The 17900-nt window shown below is 47.3% G+C and overlaps 1 protein-coding gene across 6 annotated transcripts in view; it reads left to right on the top strand.

Annotated features, from left to right (window-relative positions):
* Nucleotides 1-2541: 2541 nt before the first annotated feature.
* The window catches only part of REV1 (REV1 DNA directed polymerase), a 73908-nt gene continuing 58549 nt past the window's right edge, over nucleotides 2542-17900 (top strand). For 3 of the 6 annotated variants that reach the window (XM_090020395.1, XM_090020388.1, XM_090065332.1), the window contains exons 1-2: nucleotides 2542-2668; nucleotides 16712-16778. In XM_090020395.1, the coding sequence (XP_089876521.1) occupies nucleotides 16722-16778 (57 nt within the window). In that variant the 5' untranslated portion in view covers nucleotides 2542-2668; nucleotides 16712-16721. Of the gene's footprint in view, nucleotides 2669-3027; nucleotides 3046-8888; nucleotides 9074-16711; nucleotides 16779-17900 lie in introns of those variants that run through there. The other 3 variants (XM_090020369.1, XM_090065341.1, XM_090020379.1) reach the window with 3 other exon arrangements.

Here is a 17900-nt window from a genome sequence, read left to right as displayed (position 1 = left end):
ACCTTTTCTGACAGCATTAGAAAGCAGGAACCTCTATATAACCTCCTGTCATTTCTCGTTATATATTCCCCCCACCCTTGTATAATATGGAATGAGAGACAGAATTACAATCCCATTCCTGCAACAGGATAAAAAGAGGCAAACCTTAGGACACTTGGGTAAGTTGGTACTTTGTCTTGGAGATTCCCTGAGATCCCAAGGATCCAGTTGCAGTCATGAGGCCCCAGCTTTGCAGACACAGAATAGGTTTATTACATAGCACATGGTCTTCAACAGAAGCTGACTCAGTGCCTCATGCATTGGCTTTACTCAGAGTACATCTCCCTTCTTTTTCTTAACATTACCCTGTGGAAAAACTGCACAAATTCTCCATAGCAAGCGTGACCTATCTGCTCCCTGAGGGCCCTACTTGCTCAGTGCCCACTGGCACTGCCCTGCCCTCACTGCTCCATAAGAGCCAGGGTAAATCACATGGCATCAACTGTATTGGATACCTACACGTGCTCTTCGTACATCACAAATCTGTGCAATCATGGTAGGAGGCAGGGTCTCGATGCACCTTTGTAGACTAAGTAAGTATAAGCGCATCTGAACCCTGGTTTCAGACTGACTTCAGACTAGCAAGAGGAACTACCTCAGGGTGTCCGAAGGCAGGGTCCAGATGCACCTTTGTAGATTAACAAAATAATATACTTATTACCTTTATCAGAGATATCTTATTTAGTTAGTCTGCACAGGTGCATCTGGACCCTGCCTTCTGACTGACTGCAGACTAATGGGGAAGTACGTCAGGGCCTCAGAAGGCAAGATGCATCATTATAGACTAAATAAGACAGGGAGAATTACATCAGGGCATCAGAAGACAAGGTTGAGATGCATCTTAGTAGACTAACTGAATAAGGTAGGTGGGTAGGTGGATAGGATAAACATATGGATAGGATAAACATATATATAGGATAAATAAGAAAAGTAATAACTTGTGTGTGACACACATGCACACACCTTATTTAATTAGTCTATACAGGTGCATCCTGACCCTGCAAGGTCAAGATGCATCTTTCTAGACTAAATTAGGTATGTAGCTAGGTAGGTAGGTAGGATAAACACATAAATAAGAAAATAAATAAGCTATACACACATATACATATACATACCCTACTCCCCTTAGTGTATACAGGGGGATCTTTACCCTACCTTCTGACTGACTTCAGCCTAATAGGGGGAACTACCTCAGGGGATCAGAAAGCAAGGTCAAGATGAACCTGGATAGACTAACTAAGATATAAACAGCATTCTGCATTTTCAGTTTTTATTTAAAAAAAAAAATTCCAGGAATTTGTTGGGGTTTATCTTCCAAACATAAAAACTGGGTTGAAATTGGGATAAAAAGAAGAAAAATTTGGTTCAAATCGGGTAAAATAAAAAGTTGCGGGGGGAGGTCTGAGTGGGAAAGTCTGTGGGGAGGAGGGGAACCTGCCACCTCCCCCAGCACTGGCTGCCAGCCTTGGCTGTCCCTCTGTACCCTGGGGAGGGGGCCTGGAGCAGGACCATCTTTGGCCACACCACCGGGCTGGAGATGGAGCCCCCCAGCCCCCCCTGTGTCCACCCTGCCAGGACTGCTGTAGTTCATGGGGGGAGGAAGGTGGCTCCCACTGCTGCACAGGTCCCAGGAGACACGGGGTGCGTGGGTGGGTGAAAAACGGGTGTAAATCAGTAAAAACCAAGTAACTTGAATAAGAAAAATCAGGTAATTTATCAGTGAAAGTCGGTAAAAGCTGAAAAAGCAAAACACTAGATATAAAGGTACATCGAGAATACAGAACCAAACATGAATAAGAAAATAACTCGGCTTGATCTCTCGTAGTCAGTCAGTCTGTAAAGGCGCCTGTCGCCCCTGCCCTCCCCCTCACCCCGGAAGACCAGGCATAGGGACACCGAAGTTCCCGCCTCAGCCTGAAGGCTTCTTTACGGACCAACCATGGACATGACACGCCCTCCTGAGGCAGCAAAGGTGCGTCTGGCGCTTTAGTACAGCAAGACGAGGCGCCCCCGCCGCCCGCAGGATCAGGGTGGGGGGTGTCTCTGCAGCGGACCCCACCGCGTCCAGGGCCCCGCACCCGGCCGGAGCAGGAGGGAGAGGGGGCTCGCACGCCCCGCCCCGGCTGGTCTGTCAGAGACGTGCGGGATACGAATAGCAGGCAGGGGGCACGTGGGTCTGGCGGTTTGTTTTCCTGTCGCCGCACTGAGGAGGCGGGGGAGCCGCGGCCCCTGCAGCGTGCGGAGGAGCCGCCGCCGCCGTCTCGTACTTGGTGCAGTGCCCCCGCCCCTGCCGCCAGGGGACTTGGCCCCCCCCTCCCCTTCCAGACGTCACGTGCCCGGAGCGCCCCCCCGGCGGCGGTTGTGACGCAGCCGCACGCGCGCCGCTAGGGGGCGCCCGGGGGGGGGGAGGGGCGGTGCGAGGCCCGCGCGGCGGTTGGCGGCGCCAGACGCTCCCGTGACGCGGTCGCAGGAAGGGCGGGGGGTGGGGCCAGGGGCGCCGAGTGGGGGAGGGGCGGCGGCGGCTGCGAGGCGGGCGAGCGCGCGCAGCGCGATGTGAGGCTCCCGCACGGCCCGGGCCGGGCGCGCAGGCGGCGGCGGCCGGGAATGAGCGTGGGGGACGCGGCGGAAGGTGAGGCGCCGTCTCGCGGCCCGAGCCCTAACTACCGCCACTGACGCGCGGGGCGCTGCTAGGGCCTCGACCCCCGCCCCCTGCCCCCGGGGCCGCCCCGCGCTGTTGGGGTGGGGCCGCGCGGGGTTATGTAAGGGCCCCCCCCCGCGCGGCTGCGGCCCGCCCCGCCTCCCTCCCCTTGGAGGTAGACGCACTTCCTGACTCCCCTCCCGCAGCTGCCCCGGCCAATGGCCTGGCCTGGGCTGGGCTGGGAGAGCCAGAGCCCGCACGGGGGTTTGTTACCCTGGGATTGGGGGGTGTTTGGGGGATTTGTCAGCCCCCCCCTTGCTGCTGGACCCCCCCCTTGGTTTCAGCCTCCTGGGCTGCCCGAGGCACAGGTAGGTAGTAGGAGACTCTGGAGGGGCAAGTTGTTTTTTTATCTCCCCCCCCCCCCGATTTTTTGAGAGCTTGCCTGAAAGTGGTTTGCTGTGGGGAGCCATGAGCCCCAGCTTATTTAGCAGGAATGGGCACCCTGGTGTTGGTGGTCCCAGTTGGACTCTCTTGCCAGGTACTTGGAGACCAGGGGCCCTACTCCAATGGCAGTAGAGGCAGCCCTGTTTCCGCGACGGGGCTGGTAAGGGTCCAGAAGGTAGTTAACAGGCACCTCCAAAATCTCTGCAGAGTTCTCGCTTGGCCGTCGTGTCCCCAGCGCTGTGTTATGTGGCCCGTTGTGTTTTCAGTCTTCCCTCTTCCTTTCTTTCTCTGGTGTGAATCTCTTACCTGGCTGGGGAATAATTCCACCTTTAGCAAACTGGAGGTCGTTGAGAGGACGGTGTTGGGAGACTCATTGCAGATTCCTGTCTTGTTCCTGGCGTGTGAATAATTGAAGGTTCTTGACTAATTTGCCTATGTCTGTCTTTGAGCTGTGAAAGTTAGTCACCAAAATAAGCTTGAACCTTAGTAGTAAATTGTTTTGTTTCACATGTATAGGACAGTTGTCTTCCAGGGGTTGTTCAGTAAGTCGCTCTTTCTTACCTGATCTTAACTAATCAGAAGTAGTATGGACCCTTCTTTCTGGGTAGGGTGCTGATCAGTGAAAGCTTGGTACACTTTCAGGCTAATTTACAGGCTCTCTTACCTGCCTGGTACAGTATCTCACCAGTGTTTATCTTGCTACTACCTGTTCCAGCAAGTAGAGGACAAAGAATTAGTTCATTAAACAAGTATGAAAACTTCCTTGCAGTTGGCAGCCAAACTGCCCACAGGCCATGCTTAGGACATGCTCTTAAAAAAAAAAAAAAAAAAAAAAAAAAAAAGATGCATGTAGCCTTGGAAACAAAGAAGTATTTGATCCTGCCATACCCGTTACCATTAGTCTTTGTTAAGTATTACTTGTCTGCTAAGGAGAATTATTTTTCTTTTAATCAGTTTTTTCTTGTGTTGGGTATTTGCAGCTAAAAAAACAAAATACAGAGGGGTGTGTTTTCTGAGAACTCATGCCTATACCAGTAGTTTGGGCTATTTAGTATGTATATTGAGGTGGAACTAAAACTCCCAATGCTGGAAATTCGTCATTAAGGGAATATAATTCAGATTGCTCCTGCAGTACTTTTGGACATTCATCTGGGAGCAGAAAAAGAAGAAATACTGGAAGAGCGAAGGGAGAACGGGAAAAAGAAGAGCACTGGAATTGTTCAGGGCCTTGAAGGTGATGGGGTAACTTTTAAACTTGGTAGAGAGAGAAAAAAATGGTTTTGAGGGGCAGGGGGACTGCATAAATGTAATACACATGTGGTACTTTTCTTTTGAGACAAGTTTTACATTGCTCTTCTACTTCATAACTATCTGCTTCATTCTGAAAAACAAGCAATATATGTGAAAATACTACTGTCATCAGGAAGGATGCAAACAACTTACAATAGTGATGCAGGGTGACAGGCATGGCATAGACCCCTCAAATACAGGATAGTGTGTCATTGTAGAGGAGAAAGATCAAGTCTTCCTCTTTGGGTGCCTTCAGGAAAAAGAAATGGAAAATCATAGGTGAGGAAAAAATATCCATTCTTCATGGGCTTGTGTTTTGACAGCTTATTGAGCATCACTGCTTTGGAGTTGTAAATTGTGGCTCTTAGAGCTATCTGAGGGGTACCAGAAGCTTGGTGTATTAGTTTGAAATCTTTTACTGATGAAATGTCTGTGTTCTTTAAGGTAACGGTGGCTGAAACAGGCTGCAGTCATGTTGAGGGTCACTAAATCAGTATGTACTTCTGATAAAGCTAAAATGTGGTGAGTTTGTGGAATTCACTTGCCAGCTGGAATCTTTAAGTGTCTAATTTGGTACTTGAGAGGCCACAATCCTGAGGCTGTCTGCGCAAAAGCAGACTGCTTTCACAAAGAAAGTTTTGACATAGTAAAGGAGAGTTAACCACACTTTTGTGTGTGTGTGTGTGTGTGTGCGCACGTTTCACTTCCGCCAGTGCTCCCATTAACTGATAATTTGGTCAGTTACAGCTGAAGGTGTGAAGATATTGCAAGGTAGTCCTGTGTCTTGGTTGCCTGAATTCAGCCACTGCCATTTCAGCTCCATGATTTACAGAGGAAAAGAAATTACAGCAAATCTTGGGAAGGCAGCAAATAATGACTCAGGGAAAAGTACTGCATCAGGCACATTGACAGAATGCTTGTACAGACACAGGCAGACTGTGTTGAATGCCAAAACTTGAAAGCAGTGCCATATGAACACAGAATCAGACTAGAATCTACTGTTGGGTATATCTTGTTCACCTTGATATTTGCAGTCTCCTGGGAAGAGTTAAGTGAGATTTTTTTTAGTTTTATTGTAATTGTTCATCCATGGACCTCCATGCAAGCTAAGACTCCATGTGCCATCTAGGTGGCTTCATGCTTTTGAGAGGGACTCGGGTCAGCAATTTGTCCAGGTAGAGATGAACAAATATTTAATGCAAATGGATATGGTAGAACCACTCTTGTTTATGTGAAAATTGATGAGTGATTGCTCTTTAGAGGGAAAGCATGCTTGTGAAAATTGCCACCTCTGCTCAATGTAGGATTGCAAAGATAAACAGTTCTGCCTGTCCACAGTGACCCTCAAACCTTTTCTTTATATCTCAGAGAAAAAGCAATGTATAAGTCTTAGAGGTGCACCAGTGTATCAGTGGCATATCAGATCGGCACCGATAAAAGGGATAGTAACATTATTGGCAATCGGCCTTTTTTTGGCCAGTGTAATCAGTAATGTCACCAATAAATGCCACGTGTGTGCGCGCAGCAAGTTGTCCGCTGCAGGTTTGGGGCCGTAGGCTGTGTTGGCTTCCTCCCAGCAGGGGGGCTGTGCTTGAGGCAGGCAGCAGCGGTGCTGGGAGGGGTGGCTACTGGGTGGGCTATAGTCACACCTCCCAGCACAGCCACTGCCTGCTGAACCCGAGCACAGACCGGCCCAGCCTTCCCTGCCAGGAGGAGGCCAGTGCAGCCCCTGGTCCCAAGTCTGCAGCAGTCTGCCCTTGCTGCGCACATTAATCTGGTGGGGGCGCATGCCCCCTGGGCAAACCACCTACAGCTCCATCCTGCTCCCAGGGTTGCATACGCTGTCCTGACTGGGCACCCCTACCCTGCTCCCTCCCTCACCATGGTGGCCTCAGTTTGCCCCCTCACATCCCTCCTCCATCCCTTCTCACAGCTGCATTCCTGTAAATCAGCTATTGAATTGGTATCAGCCAATATGGCTGGTTAATAATCAGCCATAGATATCAGTCAAGAAAATCTTTATCAGTGCCCCCCTAACAAATCTCCTTTCTCTCTTTTCCTACAAATTGTCCTATTTTTTCCTTCTTTTATATAGTTTTATTGTAGCATGTATTAGTGGTGTGGTTGGGTAAGGGAGCTTGTCTAGGGAGTACATAAATTCTTATTCAGGGTGGATAAGATGGATTCTAAAATTGATTTACATGCTTGCACAACTTTCCCTCCTTGGGTGGCTATGAGGAATGAATTTTGCCTTGAAGAAGCATATTTGGTTATAGCCTTTTAAGGTGTTTAGGTCTCTTGTTGAGCACTACAAGTTTGTCAGGCCCCTTCTCATGAAAAAGGTTGCCAAGTACAGCTTCAAGGAAGACTCCTGAGCCCCTTTTTCTTTCATACAGGAAGGGGGAAAGGATTTAATCATACTAGCTTAATGTTTTTTCTCCCTTTTTCTATGTATTTTTAAAAGACTGACTAGGAATATAAATTTTTGTCTGCTAGGAACTGTTTGCCTTTAGAAGGCAAATCGGGAGTTGTTTAAAAATATGGACATGTTGAGGAAAGTGATGATTTTGAAGGAATAAGAAGAAATAATGTACGTAGTTGGAAGCAGCATTCAAAAATGGCATCTAAGACAGCTACAAGTTGTGTGTTGTAACTGTGGGATGGCCATTTATGATATCGGACCTTTCTATGTTAAGCTGTCTGCACAGACAAAGATTCCAAGCTGTGCTTTGGATCATGTTTTAAACATACTTTTCAAAGATGACACCTTAAACCCATTCCAGGCCAAGTCTCATTTAAAAGCCGTAATATTTTAGGAACCTGCTTTCTCCAAAGAACTTAGGGTAAAGTTATCCAAAACAGAGACGACTCACAATATAGTCTCAGGGGACTTTGCCCCTCTGCACATCACTTTATTCAGATCTAGAAGTGAAGATGGCTAGAAATAATTTCCACTTATTAGGAGAAGATGATGATGCTATAAAATTGGAGGGGTAACTTAAAACTTCAAAGTAAGCTTAGAGATCTAATGTTTTTGGAAGAGTTAGATCCAAGAAAAATATATTAAATTACCCAAGTCCAGGACTGTAATCTAACCCTCCCCCTCTTCCCCATGCCTAACAGCCTAGGATTCTTGGGCACCTTCTCCCATCCCAGCCTAGCCTTTAGTCTGGTGATTAGAGGTGTAGGTGTTTGACAAGAGCATAGATTCCAGGTTTCCTATTTTCTGGTCAGGGTAATAACCATTAGGACAATGGATAGAGGCTGTGTATCATGGCTGATTCTACCACCTCCTACTCCTCTCTTTGCAAAGACAATTAACTACCTATATGTAAAGAGACGACTTTGATACCTAAATATCTAATCAAGAGGGGTTTTCACAATGCAAATCCCATTATCTGCAACCTATCTGTTGTCTAGGTTTAGGGGAGAGAGAGAGAACTTGATAAATCCCTTGCTTCAGCATTTCTCATTGGATGGTTTTAGGCATCGTTCTGCTCAAAATGTGGCAGTTGTGAATCCCAGTCCTAGACCCTAGTCTTTCCCACTTGCTCTGTTACTAACTTAGGTACATCACTCAGGTTTGTGAATTCTGCTTTTGACCAGGTACCTCAAAGTTGGGCATAGAGAGAGTAGTCCTGGCAGAGTCCCAAAAGAATATAAATACTCAGGGGAATAATTAAATGAATTACAGCCTGAAGTTTGCTGTAGTGTTGTAGCAAAAAAACCCAAAACAACTATCTACATATTCTAGCCTCAAAAAAGCTAACACACTTTAAATTCACCTCTGCATTAATTGAACTGAAAGTAGTAAATGAAATTTCTGGGACAAGCTACTTGGGATACTCAACTCAAAAAGAAGGAAGAAAAACCAAAGAATACAGAAATGCTGTTGGAACAGAAGAAAATTAAGTGTTTTAAATATCTACAGTTGTGACAAACTTGTAAGCTAATTTCAGTGATCACTGGGCATACCTAGAGGATAGGGAGGCATTTAGTCTCAGAATGAGTCTGGCCTGCTGGTACTTCAGATGTCCCACACAACAACAAAATAAATATCTTGTCTAAATATGGTTTTTATAAGATTTGAGTAGCCTTCATTTAGTGCTGCAGCAGATAACTTTAGGTCAACTTGAGCTCTTCTGTATTTATGCTCACGCTAATTAAGCATCTTTAGGAATTATGTCATGATCAGCTGTTTCGAGTTGCAAGTGCATAGTGTAAAAGTAACAACTTTGATATATGCAGATACTTGTTCATCAGTAGACCTCTCTGTGGATCCATCTGCAAATGAAGTCATGAATGTAGTTCTCAGTATTCATTTGGGACATTGTAAGACTTTGCAGTTTCTTGCAAATAAAGTGTTTATTCCTTGAAGGTAACATACTTTTGATAAAGGCCATGGTAGACTTCATATTGCTAGGAGTTTCAATTTCTGAGATTTAAACTGTTTTTGGTGATGATGGCTCTTATACAGCAGGGTTCGGCAACCTGTGCACGCAGCATGGTTTTTATTGACATGCAGGCTGCTTCCCGCCCCGAGGGACAGGAAGAGACATACCCAGATTGAGCAGCACATGCCTGCCTCGGAACAGCCTTGTGCTGCTGCTGACCCCTTCCACTGCTGAACTCCAGCCCTGGAACACCGCCAACCCCAGCCAGGTAAGAGCCCCTGACCCCAGCCCCAACCTTGCGCTGCTGGCCACGTGCCGCCAGCAGGGCAGGCCCTAGGCCATCGGCAGCATTGAGATGGGGCTGAGGCCGCGGACCTGCGGGGGCCCTGGACCCATCCCAGCGCTACAGATGGCCCTGGCCATGTGCTGCTGGTGGGCCTGGCCAGCACCAGCCCTGCCACCAGGCCAGGGCCATCAGCAGCACTGGGATGAGGCCAGGACCCAGACCCATGGAACTGTGCAGGCCCTGGCCCCAGCCTGGTGCTGCCAGTGGGCTTCGCGGGCCCGGCCCTGGCTGGCACCACCACCGCCACCCCATACCGGTGCTGCCACTGCCACTGCTGGGCTGGGGTGATCAGCAGCGCCAGGATGAGGCCAGGGCCGGAGCCCCACCCTGGTCCTGCTGGTGGGCAGGTCCACTGCTGAGCTGGGGCCGTCTGCAGTGCTGGGATAAGGTTGGGGCCCGAGCCCATCTTGACACTGCTGATGGCTCCGGCCGCATGCCACCAGTGGGCCCGGCCCTGGCCGACACCTCCACTGCCACTGCTGGGCTGGGGCAGTTGGCACCACCAGGATGAGGCTGGGACCCCATCCTGGCGCTGCTAGCGGGCCCAGCCCCAGCCATGTGTTGCCGCCAAACCAGACCCTGCCCAGCACCTCCACCTCTCGCCCCAGCCCAGTGCTGCGGCTGTCTGCAGCGCTGGGAAGAGCCCAGCAGCCAGCTGGGGCCTGCTGGGCCCAGGTCCCAGCTGCAGCGGTGGTGCCAGCTGCCGGCAGGCCTGGCCGCAGCCCTTGCCACCACCACGGGCCCCAGCACAGTGGCACTGCCAGGTCGGGGCCATTGGCAGCATCAGGATGGGGCCAGGTCTATGGACCTGTGTGGGACCCAGCCCCATCCCAGTGCTGCTGAAGGCCCCAGCCACTACCAGAGGGGCCCAGCCCTCCTCAGGCATAGCACCAGCCAGCACCATCACTGTAACAGGTTCTGGCCCTGCTTGGCCTCAGCCCAGAGCTGCCGCCAGCCCCATCCTGGTGCTAGCAACAGCCCAACTGCACCCCCAGCCCCGAGCTGCCAGCAGGCCCTGGCCCCAGCTCCAGCTGCAGCCCCATTCTGCCCACGGCCAGGTTCCAGCCCTGTTGCCTGTGGGCCCCATAGCCCCAGCCCCTTGCTGCAAGTGGGTCCCAGCCCCAATGGGCACAGTACTGGCACCTGCTATCTTCCCGGATCCCAGGGCTGGGAGACAGCCAGGGCTGGGGCGGGGAAGCAGCAGTTGTTTGCAGCCTCCCAGCTGCAGCTGGCCCAGGTTCGTAGTAGCTGCTGATAGCCATGGAGCCTGAGCTGCTCCCAGCAGCTGGCTGGGAGGATAGAAGGCCTGCTGCAAGCAACCTGGACTCCACGGCTATCAGCTGCAGCCAGGAGGCTACAAACAGCTGCTGCCTCCCATCCCCAGATCAAGCCCCGGGCTCCGGGGAGACAGCAGATACTGGCAATGCTCCCCACTGTGCTGCCCTGGACGCCGCCTCTGCAGAGCAACGTGTGAAATCTGGTGTGGCAGGGCACAGTGGGGGTGCAGAGAGCTGTCTGTCACTCCAAGCTCCCTGCTGCCCTGGCCACACTTACCCTTCAGGTGGGGGCAGCAGCAAGGTGGTCAACCCTGTGTACTGCCGATGGTGCTCCCATGCACACAGGGGAAGTGTGACCTGGGTAGTGTGGAGCTTGCAGCAGCAGGCAGCTTCCCTGTGTGGTCCTCCTGTGCGCTGCCACTCTGGGGTGCACATGCTGTACTCGAGAGGGCCCAGGGGAGGGCAGGAGAGCCTGGAGTGCAGCATGTGTGAGGGCGGCACAGCAGGGAGCATCGCTGGTATCTGCTGCCTCCATGGAGCCCAAAGTATCTGCTGCTTCCCCAGAGGCTGGGTGTGGGAGGGGGCTGGGGAGGTAGCAGCTGTTTGCAGCCTCCTGGCTGCAGCTTGTCCAGGTTCTGGGTAACTGCTGATAGCCATGGAGCCTGGGCTGGGAGGCAAGGGGAAGCAGGCCTGGGAGGCAGGGGCAGCAGGGGTACAAGCACAGCTGAGGGGCAGGAGCTTTGGGTGTGGGGCAGGGGGCATGAGCAAGGCATCCTGCCGTGTACCCCCTTGCCTTCATTTTGTTTTTCTGGCATGCCAGCACTCCGGCACCTTCCAAGGTAGGCATTGTGGGTTTTTTGGCACTCCAGCCAAAAAAACGTTGCCTACCCCTGTTATACAGTGATCCATTTACGTTCATTTGAAGCCGCGTATTAATGTTTTTGGGGTGGGAATGGGAGAGGTTTTTTTGTTTTGGTATTTTGCTCCGATGCATTTCATGTGAACAGTAGGATAGCCATCTGGATATAGGGAATTAATTCTGAAGGACTTGGATTCTCTCATGCTTTATGCATGTTACATAACATTTCATGTTTATTGCACAAAGTCGTGGATATTCAGCTCTTCCTTAATTTTGCCAAGTGCTTTACATCTAAAGTGCTTGTATTTCTTAGCTTACTTCCTTGTCACTTATGGTGGTGTTACTGTTACGTGTCTATAGCTGATTCAGGCTGTTGAACTTTTTTTTCACAAAAAGAAAAGAGGATGGACATGCACCAGGGTGGATTGTACTGCTAAAAACCACCTAAAGAGTGTTTACAAAGTAATTTTGTGATATTTTTACACAAAAGTGTTTAAAATATCATAGTCAAGGATTGACTTGCAAATTAAAATGGTCTAGATAGCCTTTTATCAACAACTGCTTGCAGTTATAAATGACTGACCATGTTAGAGATCATTTCCCTTGTAAAATCTAATCAAGCTACTTCACAGTAGTATCAGGTAATCAAATTACAGTTTGTTTTTTCATAAAACAATGAAAGCAGTGTTATCAACACTAACATTTCTCAAATTATAAAAATAAAAAAATGGGGGACTAAATAAAACCCCTGGGTTTTTTCCATGATATTACTAGTCTTATTTATTATTATTATTATTATTATTATTATTATTATTATTTCTTTTGCTAAACACATCCATATGTTGCTGACTCGTTTTTGGCCATGTCACCCAGCCCGCTGGTCCAGAAATTTGGTGGTGAGGGAGCAGTGGCAATTAACACTCCTGCTCCTCACCTGCTGTCAAATTTCCAAACCCCATGCGGAGGGATTGGGCTCACAAACTAGATCTGGCCCATGGACCAAGCTGGCATTGCTCATATGGCTTGGGGGCTCAAAAAGTTGGGCACCACTGGACTATGTGAAAACCCGTAGGAGCTAATCCTTACCTCTGTATTTACCTCAGTAATTTGCAGCATAGTGCAAGGCATCATAGTTGGTTTTATGTAGGAGCTGGAATAGAAATCTGCAAATTAAAGCAGATCACAAAATATCTTTTACTTTCAATTAGCTGGTCTGGATTCAAACTGGTTACTTAAGTGCAAGCCTCTAGCTCATTGTAGGAACACCCTGAGGCATCCAAATTTTAGTAAAAGCCGGTGTTACATCTTTAGGAATGAGGCTTCCATTCAAAAGAGATTAATTAAATCAAGTTCTGTTGTCTTTAGATGGTATCATCCGCTCAGGACAGCAGTCATGTTTTTCCATATATTACTCTGTCATAAGCTCTACAGTTGAGTGTCATCCCCTTCTGTTCATGAAGATATGGCTTTTGTTAACCAAAATGCACACACTCTGTGCAATGCTAAAACAAATATTAACGCAGCATCCAGGTTTGCTTCTGTATACTTTGTTTTACAACATAAACTCCAGCATTTATTACATGGCCTTTATTGTCAGCAGGATTTGAATCCATAGTACATAGCTCTTCTGCTTTGGAGGTGAGAGTTGTCACGTATAGTGTTATCTTCTGTGAACTGTACAGGGAGATGGAGCATCTACTTTATTACTGGACTAGATAAGTATCTGTGAGGCATTTCTAATGTCTTGGATTTAGTTCTGGTTTGGGAAGCATGTGTTTTCAGGAGTTTGTGAATTGCATGGCTGAATGTAACTTGTCAGTTTGTGGACTTATGGCCTCTGCTATAAAAAATGAGCTTGTACTGCTAGCTAAAAAAATAAATGTCATCAAAACAGTAGCAGTGTCTTACAGGTCTGTATGTGGTCTAGCCACTAGAAAGCCAAAGTATGGTAGTATCAGTTACAGAAGTACCTAATTTGGCACATTTTAGAAAGGTCCTGGGGAAAGGTGGATGAGGCTTGGACCTGTTAAACAATTCTCAAGCAGGGTGCTATGGCATTCTCAGGTGCCTTGAGATCCTTTCACAGGTGCTACAGGATGCCATGCTAGTTATCAGTGTTGGGTGTGCACACGTGATTCACAAGAAATTATTCAAATAGTAATGAGAGTATTAAAAGCGTTCGGATCACTTGTGGTCTTTCTGAGGTCTCTGCAATAGAAGAATTGTGCTATTATTTTTCAGTACTTCAAAAATGAATGAAAACTAAAATCTGGTATTTTCTGAGGGGAGCCTTGAGTCTAATGACAGTTACCTTGAGTCTAAAAAGGTTGAGAACCACTATGTTGGGGACCTGGAGTTCTAGTTCTGTTGCTCTCTGAAAGAGAAATCATATGAGCTGTGTTTATCTTTCCAATAAAATGGATGAATATTTATCCTCACAAGTCATGTGAAACTTTAATTGATAAGGGTTCTGAAAGGTGTTCAGTCAGTGGGTTACCACTCTTTCCAAGCTTGTGATCCCACTTTTAATTTAATTTGTACGGTTAAATATCCACAGGGTTAACCCCATTTGTGTTGCAGCCCCTAGTTTGAGAATTGCTGTCCTAGGCTGTAAGACACTGTGAGGAAGAATAGACCTTTCTGGTTAAGAAAGCTTCTGGTGTGAGCACCAAATCATATTATTCCCAGTAAATTCCAAAGTTTTAACAATACTATTGAAATTTTCTGGCTTGGATGAAAAATCAACTAAACCAGTCCGCCATCTTCTGACTGGCAAAACTAATCTTATTGCTGTGTTTCTTCATGCCAGTTCATTTTTCTTTGTGCCACTTTTGTATAGCCTTCTGGTCAGCCTCCTCTTTAAATAATAGGTCTCTCTTATTTTGCCTGATACCACTCAGCCCATCCTAGCCTTCTCTCTTATAGTCCTGAGAGTGAGCTGGGGATCTGACAGATATACTATGTAGGACTCCTGTGGAACACTGTACAGAGTTTGTAGTAGGATTTGTTCAGGTAGTTGAAGACTTCCTTAGTTCTCTAGGTCCCTTAGTATAGCCATTTCACTCTTGCAACGAAAATATTTTCCTCTAAGCCAGGAATGTCAAACCCCCACAGTTCAGATGGGTCACATGGGACTGGTCCAAGGGCTGGATGAATGGCAATGTGTTGCATGGGACTGGTCCAAGGGCTGGATGAATGGCAATGGGGCTGATACTGTGGCATGGGTCAGGTCCACAGATCTTTCCCTCCTCTCCTTTTCCCTCTGCTGCATTTCAGATCTAGGGCCCACTGTGGCTGATCAGGAAATGAGCTGCAGTCAGCAGCTGCTCCAGTCAGTCCAGAGTGGCACCACATGCAGAGCAGGTCCCAGACTGACCAAAGTGAGTGCTGGATCCAGCATGAGAAGGACTCGTGAGCACCTCCCTCCCCCTGCCAGAACCAACTCTGGCCAGTCCAGGATAGTGCATGTTCTGGAGCAGGCGGCACTGGGGGGGAGGGGGCAGGAGGGAAAGAGGGTTTCCGGGGTTGGCCCCATCCAGGTGCAAGGCAGGTCCCAGAGCAGGTGTGTCCTGGGCTCGTCCAGCACCCATCATGTCTAGCATGTAAGTCAACTTGAGACTCGGGGCTAGCACTGGGGGCTAGATCTTTTACAGCCCTGGTCTATATCATGAGTATTTTCAATCACCTCTTTATATTTTTGCTTTGCATTGGACTCCTGTAGTACTCATGGTCAGTACAAAAAATTACCAGTTTTGTTGTCATGCCAGAATTCAGTGTATTGTATGATTCCATAGTTATGTATTTTGTCATAGCTTTGATCTTCAAAGCCAGGCACCTCATTTGCAAAACTTTCCTTTTATGGTTGCAAAGACATTTAAAATATAAAGTGTGTTTAAGTTGGTACAGAGAGCCTGACACGGTATCTCCAAAGTATGATCTATTCCTTTCATCCTAACCAGACACTTGTGGACTCTACAGTTCTATGGCTGCGTATTTTGACATGCCCGAGATGACTGTTTTGATGGAGGCAGATGCCAGACAGTTTTAGTCTCTTCCCCTGTAACGTTGGCTGTCCCTTGCTTTTCCGCTATTCCCACAGTAGCAAGTTTGGAGTGCAGTGTACCTTCCTTGTGTACTTGCAGGAGTTCAGGCAGAAGCAACTGGGGGATGAGGGATAAGGGCTGGACTTAAGTTTGCGATCGGGGATCCAGGGTGGAGGAAATTTAGGTAGCAAACTACACAAGCTGGAAAACAGTCCAGTAGCTGAGGCTTGTGGAGTTTATTTACTGAAGAGGACTGTGTTCATTCAGACTGGCATACACAGTTTCCTGACAAATGGAATGGTGGAAGTCTGCTATGTCATCTAGGTAGCATCACAGGTAGCCAAGGGAGGGAAGTTTATAGAGGCTTTTCTCATGAAAAGCAGAGTAAGATGAAAAAATATTATCTTCAGCTGTGAACCAAAGCTGTGGGGAATTTTCATGGAGGTGGAGACAAAAGGAATAAAAGATTTCATGTTGGCACATAAAAGGTAGGGTGCCTGTTATGGTATTTCATCTTCCGAGGCTTGTGTATACGCAGGGCCCGGCCTTTACCATCTGAGTATAGGGGCCTTGACTCTTATAATACCTTACAGCCATTTAGTGGACCATTAATCGATATTTCAAGATCAAAATTGATCCTGTTTTAACAAATATACATCACTTGAATGCAGTGACCAACAGGCCTGCTTAAGCAATTCCCTCTTGTTCATACCATGCCTTTCTCACCATTAGGTCATGTTATTGGGGTATGTGCAGCCCAGAATCCAGGAAGGGACTGCTCTCAGAAAGATAGTTTGACCCGTTTTGTAATTTGTTTTTTCTAAGCAAACCTAGGGGCAAGACAAATGAAATAATTTTAAACAGGAGACTCCACTGAATAGAAAATTATGTCTTTGTATTGTGTATTTGTTTTTAAGTACTGCAGTGCACACATCACAATGTCCCGACAAGTATTAGGATCTCTTTAAGATTAGAAACAAATCCAGGTTCTGATGCCAGGAAACATGAACCTGTATCCTGCAGTATACAGATTATTAACAATATTATGCAATGGTTGTGGCTGTCATGTTTAAGCCGTGTATTACTAATAAAAATCTAGTAAATAATTACAGATACTGAAAAGTATTAAGCTATTTTTGTAGTAAATACCGTATTTAGAGCAGTCTGTAGTAGGGGCCCTGAGGACTCATTTCCAGAAAGAAGTAGCTCAACTAATGAAGTGGTTGTTTGACATTTTACTTCATTTTGAAGTTGGAATTTTTTGCTTCTTTTTGTTTTTTTGCAAATTGCCAAAACTCTATCTGTGTAATATCATTGAAGTGGTTCTGGTCATCTTACTAAAAACGCATCAATCAAACATTTTTTCTTTTTCTTCTTGCAGAGCCTTCAGTATGAGGCGGGGTGGATGGAGGAAACGAGCTGGCGATCATGATGGCTGGGGGACATGGGTATGTTTAAACCACAAGATTTTCAGGAAAAAGGATATATGCATGTATTAGTTTAAGGAAAAAAGGGGAGATTGAAATTAGGGGTGTGAAAAGTTAAATGTTTAAATCATTTAATGTTTGGTACAGGATGCTGTCCAGCGGGAAAGGAAAGTGGTGTGGCAGGGCAGCGGGAGAGAGGGAGGGAGACGCAAGGAGTAGGAGTGAGGCGGACTAGTACCATAGCCTATGAGGTTAAAGAGGAAAAGGTGGGGGGAGGGGGGTAATAACTCCTCAATTAACAAATTGGCTGCTCGTTTGTAGGTGCTGGGGGAGGGGAAGGGAGCTTGCCACTACCTCCTCTCTTCCCCGTGTTAGAGCTGCTGTGTTAGCAGTTAATCATTTAACTGATATAATTAGAGGAGGTTAAACGGATAATTTTTAAAAATGATACTTACATCCCTAGTTGAAATGTTGGATAGTAAGTGCGAGGGTATACTATATGAATTAATAATTCTTCTCAACTTATGAGAGGCACAGGCTAAAATTTATTTAAAGAACAATCGATTTTTCAAAAGTGCTTGCAAAGTTACCCAAGTAATTGCGCTTCGTTATTAATCTGCATTTCCTGAGTCCCGTTGTAAGTCTAAAGTCTTCTGCAACCTCAAACATCCGCTGTTTAAAATCAGCCCAAAACAATCTAGTGAAATCAGGACTATCCCACTAGCTCCTCACTAGGGGTTAAACTGAGGCTTACGGGGGCTTGTTAGCTTGACTGCCAGAGCTGCTGGGTTCATTTAATGTTAGAACTCAGGGGTTTACATTGCTGTCGCTTGCCCATCAACAAATTTCTGGGTTTTGGTTTCTGTTTATAACTGAAATTAGTGCCAGGGAAAAAGGTAGTGTTGGTGTTCACTCTCTGAGTCCAGAGCTGCACTGACAAGCTTGTGCTCCACTGACATAGGTGGGTCATCCAGCTTGCAAGAAGCCATGTGATTCAGATCCAGCCTGCAGAATCAAGCCTGTGCTAAAGGAATTAATGTTTGGTCTGTTGCACTCCCTTTCTTCCTGACACCTAGGAGGGGCAATATCTAGACCTATACCATTGACAGTTTTAGAGGTTGATATCTCTCATTGCCTCAGAAC

Source organism: Crocodylus siamensis, chromosome 1, assembly GCF_052110815.1.
Source record: "Crocodylus siamensis isolate JL-2025a chromosome 1, ASM5211081v1, whole genome shotgun sequence".
Lineage (NCBI taxonomy): Eukaryota > Metazoa > Chordata > Crocodylia > Crocodylidae > Crocodylus > Crocodylus siamensis.
This window is presented reverse-complemented; position numbering and strand designations above follow the sequence as displayed.